At 36.0% G+C, this 9,067-nt stretch overlaps 1 protein-coding gene and 1 long non-coding RNA gene across 2 annotated transcripts; one reads left to right on the plus strand and one right to left on the minus strand.

Annotated features, from left to right (window-relative positions):
- Positions 1 to 481: 481 nt before the first annotated feature.
- Positions 482 to 2,228, minus strand: LOC130725875 (uncharacterized). The gene is made up of 2 exons (XR_009014633.1): positions 1,649 to 2,228; positions 482 to 862 (listed from the first exon to the last, which is right to left on the minus strand). It is a non-coding gene; the product is annotated as an uncharacterized LOC130725875 (long non-coding RNA).
- A 5,213-nt stretch (positions 2,229 to 7,441) lies between these two features.
- On the plus strand, positions 7,442 to 8,419 carry LOC130727004 (histone H3.3-like). The gene is made up of 4 exons (XM_057578331.1): positions 7,442 to 7,513; positions 7,615 to 7,691; positions 7,800 to 7,890; positions 7,986 to 8,419. The coding sequence occupies exons 1-4, from the start codon at positions 7,442 to 7,444 to the stop codon at positions 8,121 to 8,123; spliced, it is 378 nt and encodes a 125-aa protein (XP_057434314.1). The 3' UTR covers positions 8,124 to 8,419.
- The last annotated feature ends 648 nt before the right edge of the window (positions 8,420 to 9,067 follow it).

A 9,067-nucleotide genomic window follows, 5' to 3' on the forward strand; every position in this document is an offset into this window, starting at 1 on the left:
TCATTTAATGTTTTCTTGAAACTCTAAGTGGACAGATATATATAGGCGCAATTTTTTTTCTTCAAAATGTACAGTTAATAAGGAACATAGGTAATAAAAGATTTACATAATATTTTTATTGTATAAATACTCTGGAGGTCCCTGAAATTGTCTCCCGTACGAAAATAAGTCCCTAAAATATTTTTTTCCGATCCCGAATCCCTGGAATTTTTTTTAATCAGAATAGGTCCCTACTCGTGTTTCCAGATTATGTGGCTTAATTTTTGCCGAGTCAATATTTCCACGTGGCTTTTTGATTTTTTTAAAATACACATGGATTAAAAAATAAAAATAAACATTTAAATGTAAAATTGAAACTGTAACGCCCCAATTTCTCGAGGGTCACTTTAGTAACCTTTTTCCAAAAACGTGTGTAAATTTTAACTGAAATAAAAACCTTTTCGAAACATTGCTTACAAATAAAATGTAGTAACTTGAGAAGTAGACTGAATAATTCATGTTATTAATAAAAGCTTTGGAAGCGTACAATGATTCTTTCAAATTACAACATAATGATTAAACTAGTGTCCGATTGCCCCCGAGCCAACACAACAAGAAGGTCTCTAGGTTTGGTTCGAACCCTATAAACAAACTCAGCTCACCCCCAAGTACAGACTCAATTATCACACTCAATATCCGACTCATAGGTCGCGTGCCCTCCAAGGCCTCCTCCAGCGCTCGAATCATATCGCCTCGCATCCTCTGCTCTCGTCAATCCCATAACTGAACCATCAGTCGCGCAGTCGATGTCTCGAGCCTTGCCGTCGTCCACATCAAACAGATATAGGGTCGCATCTCGACTGATCACACGCATGCTTGTTGTCTAGGCGTTAAGCGCCCCAAACAACAAACAGCAAACAAGCAAACAAGCAAGGGTCAACTTCTAACACACACACATCATAAGTAGGGTATACTACCCTATCAATCACAAGTTCTTCACTAAGCTAACATTCACAAATATGGGAACTATATTAAGTTCTAAGGTTCACAAGTATAGGGAACTATCTCATAATTCTAAGTTTCACAAGTATAGGGAACTATCTCATAGTTTATTGTTAGTCAATGCTTGTGCATATGCATGCAGACGCTTTGGATATCCATAAGCCAATCCCTCATGGAAAGGCAGGACGAACACGACTCCACGATCGGGGTTGGACACCTCCAACACACCGCTGCCCAACAGCTTGATGATCGGGGTTGGACCTCTCCAACGCACTGCCGTTTCACGTTCGTCCTTTGTTCAGGTCCATCCCCTGAACGTCACCACTGACTAGCCCAGTCCAGGTCACCAGCCGTGGCCAACCAAGCCCAGTACAGGTCACTTGGCCCACAAATGCATGCTATGCAAGTCAGTCATCATCACTAGGCCCTAAGCCCATCACGTTCATCTCTTATGAACAACATATCATCGCATAATAACTTGCATGCATAGCAATAAATATAGCTAACACCTTAGGCATATAGGCATGTTCATAATAACACTAGCTAGCATTTATTGCATCATCATATAGCATATCTAGCACATACATCATCAATAGTCCTAGCATCATGCTTGCTAACAATCACAATCACAAACAATTTATCTAGGCCGAGGCCGAAGTGCCCTTACCTCAAAGGTACGCTTTCCTAGAAGTCTCGGGTTGCCCCTTGAAGCTAGATCTACACTTGGAAATTTCCTACCAACGAACGGACAAAGTAACGTTACTAATCGGACAATCGAATCGATCATAAGCCCATCCCCTTGTTGATCACGAAATTCCCCCCAAAAACCTTGCAAATCCAAAATCATTTCTTTCATAAGATCAAACATTCTTTTCTAAAATATTTTGCTTGAAGATCATAAGAACACTTGAAGAAATTTCGAAGAAAAACATAATTTTCGCATAGATTCAATCCTCCCAAGATCAAAACCTCCTTTATAAAATCCTTTCTTTGAAGATCATAAGAACAAAATAAGAACAAAATAAGAACATCAAGAACTTCTTTAAGAAAACCCTCAAATAGATAAACATTTCTAAGCAACTTGATTAAAATCATTCTCTTCTGGATTTGGCAGATCAGCTTAAGCTGCAACCACAGAGCATATTGAGAATGACCTTGCTCAAGGCTTAGAAACTAAACTAACCTAAGAAATAGAAAAATAAAATAAAGACAAGAGAGGGAGAGAGAGCTCACACAAATGCAGAGGAGAGGAGAGCTCTTGGTGTGAAGAAATGAGAGGGGGAAAGGCTCTATTTATAGTGAGGGGTGAGAGGCAAGCATTAAATGCTTTTCTTTCTCCCCAAGAAGAAGCCCAAACCCACGAAATTTGCAGCCCACTTTAGTGTTTCTAGACTCTTCCAACCTTCCTTGATTCGGTCCCCAAAATTTGGCTTATTTCCTAATTAAATCCCTTTTAAAACTATCATTTAAATCCTTAATTATTTAAAGAAATAAAATCTGAGTCACAAGAGTTTTAAATCAGATTTGGAGGGATCCTTGGAAGTTTTAAAACTTTAGAAATCAATCCCCCATCAACTAGAAAATCAAAGAATCATATCCCTAATTTCTCTCCATCATAAAACCTAGCTAGAAAATTGGTGAGGGGGATGTGTCTCAAATTGCATTCTAGTGGAAGGATTTTGTGTTTGCGGGGTTGTTGTTGTGTGGAGCAAGCTTTTTTGTATGGAATATTGCAGGTCTTTGGTAGGATCAATTGCTAGTGTGCTATTGTGAATTATATGTCTGGATAAGGGGTTTTTGTTTGGCTGATAAATATAATGGTTTGCATACCAACTTAGGGGTTTTTGGGTTGTTTAGTTCGTGGGTGGCCTGGCTTGGTGAGGATTTTGGGAGGTTGTGTATTTGAAAGCTCTTTTAGGGATTGTGGTACTCTTTTTCCTTCACTTGGTTTTCTCCCTAATGGGTTTTTCCTTGTAAGGTTTTAATGAGGCCCTTTCTCTAAGGGTGGCTAGAAAAGGAAATTTTTGCAAAAGTCTTCTTTTTCCTTCCTCCACAAGTCTTGGCCGACCACACACTCTCCTTGCTCAGATTTTCACCCAAAATTTTTAAAATAATAATTTAAATAAAAACCCCAAAATAATTAATGCATTAAATGCACCATTTCCCTCCTAAATGCATCAAAACTTCAATTTTAAAATCAAAAAACCTCATAAAAAAATTTTGGCTCCAAAAATTCGTGCACCAGCTCCATGATGCCTCAAAAATATTTTCAGAATTAATTTTGATATTAAACCATAGGTTAAAATTATTTAAATGCATTTTATTTAAATAAAACCCCATTTTATTTAAATAAAACCTTCAAAAATAATACCAAGGGATATTCTCTCCTAGAATATTCTTAAAATCATGCCCAGAACCTCCCCATAAGGTGCGGCCAACGAAATCGTCCTCGTCGACTCGATTCGCCAACTCATCGCTCCTATCGGGCCGATTTTGACCTAAAAGTCGCCGTCGCAGAACCCTAGCAATATTACAGTCAAAATGCTCGTATCGTCGCGCACATTAACGTCTAGAGGTTTCTAGGACTGAATATTGCTTCTAATAATCAATCACCTTTTAAAAAGACATAAAATCACACATAGCTCAAGTAATTCACAAAATATTATTAAATAATATTATTAAAATAGTATGCCATAAAACCGGGTCTTACAGAAACCCTATTTACCTAATGAACCCTAAATCCCAAAATCTAATTAAATCCAATTTGTTCCTCTCCTTCCTCCGCACGCCCTCCCTCTCGTTCTCTCAATTCACTTTTCTCTATTTCACGTGTTTTGCATCATCTACACCTCTTCCTCACGAATTTCTCAACCAAACCATGAAATAACATGTTCAAAATACTCCTGAACCTTCATATATCTGATCTGGGCGAAGAAATCACAAAAAACAAACCTAAAACGAAGACACCGAGAAGCTCCATAAATTCCGGCGAGAAGAAACCGACTGCAACTGACCTTTTCTCTTCAACCGTGACGACCCAGCCCACGAGACCACCACCACTGAGTTCCTAAGGACGAGACGAAGTCGGCCCAACACCTCGTTCGCAGCGCCGCCTTGACCGCCGCCGTCAACCACTGTCTTCTCCGGCGGGTCTCGCCGGAAAATTTCCAAAATTCGGTAAAACTTATATATTCTGACTCTAACCGTCGTTCTGTGTTCAAATATCATATTTGATTCATAAAACTTATATATCTTTTGAGTTGGGAATTTAGGGATTTAGGGTTATTGGATTTAATTAGATTTTGGGATTTAGGGTTAATAGGGTTTTAATTTTACATTTAAATGTTTATTTTTATTTTTTTAATCCATGTGTATTTAAAAAAAAATCAAAAAGCCACGTGGAAATATTGACTCAGCAAAAATTAAGCCACATAAGCTCGAAATACGAGTAGGGACTTATTCTGATTAAAAAAAGTTCCAGGGATCCAAAATCGGGAAAAAATAATAATTAGGCCCTTATTTTCGTACGAGAGACAATTTCAGGGACCTCCCGAGTATTTAAGCCTATTTTTATATAAAAAGATGTTAGTATGTTGTTTTTATGCTAATTCTTACCATTTCTTAGATTTTATTTTTAAAAATCATTATATTACCATGCATACAAGTTATGCTACATCACCATTATATTTTTAAAAATCATTATATTCAAATGGCTTGAGGGACTAAAATCTCACACACCAACAAATTAGGGGATGAATTTTAGTGAAAATTTAATTCAGGGATAAATACCAATAATTCGCTATAGTTCAGGGCCAAAAGTATATTTAACCCTTTACAGTTTCACATTAGTTTTTTACATTAATGGTTCCAACATCAAATGCATACAAAGGATCTTGAACCGGGTCATTGTATTTTTTCCTGGCATGTTTATCACTCAAATATTATCATAATATACTCGGAAATGGTTAGTAATATTTACTTCTTCAACATTGGGGGACCTCGAACGTGGATTTTTAATTTCCAAATTCATTCAAACAAAGAGTATGATTCTGTTGAAGATTTGGAAATCAATGATGCAGGTTTAGATGAAGACATGTAGTCAGGTGATGATTTCAATTCAAGAGATGATTTCGAGACTAAAGAAGATATGAAATACTCCCTCCATTTCACAAATACTGTTATTTTGGACCTTCTTTCAATATTCCAAAATGTTTGTTGTTTTAGAAATCCAATGCATTTTTGCTAATTTTTTCCACCTTTGCCCTCATTTAATACATTTTCTCTCACTTGTCACTTTTCATATTAACCAACCACAACTCTTCTCCATTAACTATATTCTTCTCTATCTACGTATAATTAATAGTTGCACATGGTACTAGAAAAATTAAATAAGAGAACTTTAGTAACATTATACTATCAATAATTGTCATCTTACTCTCTGTGGAACGGAGGGAGTAATGTCAGTGTTTAGTCATACAAATCCACAACCTTAAACAACAATCTTTGGGGAACGGAGGGAGTAATGTTCAGTGTTTAGTCATACACTGTATAATTTATTATATCATTTAAATTAATACAATCATATGTTTGGTGAAGCATTGAGTTAATGATAAATACCACAAAAATCAATTTTTTTAACAACAATTATCTTTAATTCAAAATGCATTACTTTTATTTTTGGTGGTGGTAGTGAAGTGCATGGTGGTGGTGGTGGCGGCAACACTGTTGTAGGGCGGTGGTAGAGGGTGTTGTGTCAGTGGTTCTGGTGGTACGAGGTTCTAGAAGTGGCGGTGGCAGTGGCGATGGTGGTGCAAGGGGTAATGGTGACAGTGGTGAATTAAACTGTTTTCAAGTGACTTATACGTCACAATCCTATTAAATAATTCATCATTTAAATGCATAAGAGTGGCATTATGAAGAAGAGAATAAAACGCGAAATCAGTACATGGTAATGGTGGAGAAGACAAAAATGAAACACCAAAATGGAGAAGAGAATAAGATTGATATTTACTCAAGATGAAGTTGAGGTTGAAGAAATGCTTAATATTAAAGGTAATAATTTTGGGTTGGGAAATAGTTGAGAAGAGAAATAATTGGAAGTGAAAGGGAAAGAGAGAGAAACGAAGAGGGATGTGTGAAGGAGATAGTAAGTTGTGGAAGTGATGGGCTAGTGGGGTGTTTTAATATTAGGGGTATTTTGGATTTCTTAGAAAGACAAATTATAGTTTTTTTTTGTGAAAAAAAATTATAGTTTGTTCCCGTATAAATTTTACTTCCACTTTGATAAAATGTGAAGAGAAGATAAATAAATGATTGATATATAAGTGAAATGATAGAAAATGCATATAGAGATAAAGAAAAAAAAATATAAATGATATATGAGAAAAAATAGTGTGGGTGAATCTATATTTAAAAAAATGGGAATAGCATTAAAAGGTACAAGGATGTAGCAATAGATATTTTAAAAACAAATGTACCAATAGATTTCATTTTCCTGAATTTTCTGACTTGTATCAACTAACTTCTTTTTTTTTAATTGGAATTTTTTTTTCTCCTTAAAAAAGACTCCAAGCTTCCAAAGGTAACCAAACAAAAAAAGACTTCAATTTGTTAATTAAAGGAACCAATGGGAATGCTCCAACTAGACTACACGATCCGTTTCTTGTATCCTGAATGACATCGCAGCCGTTTATTAAATTCGAGAAAGCACAACTCAACACTTCACTCACCGTCCGATCCCAAACAAAGAGAGTGAATTGTACGCATTCGAACATTGACCCACGCCTCCACTATATATAGGCCCTCATCACCAAACCTTGCAAAACTTTAGATCCTTTTCCCCCCTCAATTCAATTTGAAGGAGAACAAATCAAGTCTTTCGAGGTTAGTTTTTTTCTTTCCTTTCAGGATTTTGGAAATTAGGGTTTACTGATTGTTCGTTATCGTAATTTGTTTTACATAATTGTTCTCTATATGAAGATTTGATGTGTTTCAAATTTCGTAACAATTGAATTGTTTGATTCTGCAATCTAATTTGGTATATTTCAATTTGTTCCACTTTTAGGGTTCTGTCTTTTCTAGATTTAGGGAATTATGGTTCACTGATTCTTCAGCTGTGATGATTTGTTTTACATTATTGTTATCTATTTGAATTTGAATGATTAGATGCTTTTCAAATTGCGTAATGATTGAATTACTTGATTCTTCTTTTCCAATTTTAGGGTTCTCTGTGCCTTTATCTTGGAGCCGACGATAATTTTATTTGCCAAATTCATCGTTTTTATTCACACTTTTGATTTATATAAGAATTAGGTTACAATTATGTTTCACCGGTAGTCATGATTGTTTTGATTGAGGGGACGAGAATGTCCATGATCTTTAAATGTTGTTATCTGGTTGTGTTTGTAGTTTTACTTTCTTGTGTTTTTCTGAATATTTTTTCGGCCGTTGACATATACAGATGGCTCGTACCAAGCAAACTGCTCGTAAGTCAAGCGGTGGAAAAGCTCCTAGGAAGCAGCTTGCAACCAAGGTTTGTTTTGGAATCACCACCTCAATCCTTATTCTCTAAATTTGTATTGGGTGCTTGAAATTTTGGCCAACGGTTTCATGATTTTGTTTATTCTACTTTAGGCTGCTCGAAAGTCTGTACCAACCATCGGTGGGATCAAGAAGCCGCATCGTTACCGTCCTGGAACCGTTGCTCTTCGGTCGGTGACCCTTTTTTGGAATCCTTTATATTTGATTGTTTTACTGGGGTTTCCATTTTCTTGATTTTGTTATGTTTTCTAATAATTGAATTGTTGTTGATGGAACAGTGAGATTAGGAAGTACCAGAAGAGTACTGATCTGCTGATCAAGAAACTCCCTTTCCAGAGGTTGGTTCGTGAAATTGCTCAGGACTTCAAGGTAATGTGTAACTACTGATGTGAGATTCAGGTCTTATGTGTTTTCTTTTCTTAATCATTGTGACTAAAGTTATGTATTTTTTCCTGTGGTTGCAGACTGACCTGCGTTTCCAGAGTCATGCTGTCCTTGCATTGCAAGAAGCTGCTGAGGCATACCTCGTTGGAATCTTTGAGGACACCAACCTGTGCGCCATCCATGCTAAGCGTGTCACTATCATGCCTAAGGATATCTAGTTAGCAAGGAGGATTCGTGGTGAGCATATTTGATGTGGTACGTTTGGTGCTGGTCATATGGGGTGGTTGTGGAAGTGTTTTGTTATTTAGATTTCTTTTTGTTGAAGCTTAAAAGTGATATAGTTGTTTACTTGTAGTCTCATCAATTGTGGTAGGAAAATACTGCCATATTTTGTGAAGCTCGAATTATTAATAATTGTGGAGTTTGGTTCTCTGGTTTTGTGAATTGCTATCGTAATTTCTGGACATGCAGCCATTTGGTAATTGTATTTGAAAACCTTTTGTTACCATCTAAGATAGTGGACCTAGTTTATTATGATGCTTGTTTGTTCATGTTTTGGGAATACGATAGTTTTTCAAACAAAAGTCTGCATAATAGAACTAGCTAACACTTTCCTTCAAATTGTGGCCAACCTTTTCATGAAAACTCCCTTCAATTATCCTTTTATGAATTGATTAAGCGTTATATTTTCCATAAAGTGTAGTTATGTAGCAAAAATGATTGACCAATAAAACGTGTATTTTGCACATTAATGCCCTCTATCAGCTTATTGTTTAGCTCAGGGCCGTGGAGCCCTTTAACCAAAAAAGGCGGCTGCCTAAGGCCCCAGAAAAAATATAAGGCCCAATCTTTTTTTTTCTTCTAAAATTGCATGCAATCTCAGCGTCTGGAATCAAACAAATAGTAGCATTTACCGATTTCTTTTTGGAAACTGGAAGCCAAATTGAAACTTGGGACTTGGAGTGATATATATTAGAAATAGATTGATATTAGATTCAGTGGAAATACCTATAAAAATAATGATTCATAGTCGACCAAAAAAAAAGAACCTTTCATCTTTCCTAAATATTAGCCAATTAAAAAGAGAAATTACATTGGTTCAAAAAAAAAGAAAGAAGAGAAATTACACCAATATTATCATTTCTTTTATATATGTCAAAAA

Source organism: Lotus japonicus, chromosome 6, assembly GCF_012489685.1.
Source record: "Lotus japonicus ecotype B-129 chromosome 6, LjGifu_v1.2".
Lineage (NCBI taxonomy): Eukaryota > Viridiplantae > Streptophyta > Magnoliopsida > Fabales > Fabaceae > Lotus > Lotus japonicus.

What these genes read in the sequence shown, in the direction of transcription:
- LOC130727004 (XM_057578331.1), top strand. Translation starts at nt 7,442, where the DNA reads ATGGCTCGTACCAAGCAAACTGCTCGTAAGTCAAGCGGTGGAAAAGCT. An exon ending in GGAAGCAGCTTGCAACCAAG is followed by an intron (nt 7,514 to 7,614) that starts GTTTGTTTTGGA and finishes ATTCTACTTTAG; the next exon opens with GCTGCTCGAAAGTCTGTACC. An exon ending in CCTGGAACCGTTGCTCTTCG is followed by an intron (nt 7,692 to 7,799) that starts GTCGGTGACCCT and finishes TTGATGGAACAG; the next exon opens with TGAGATTAGGAAGTACCAGA.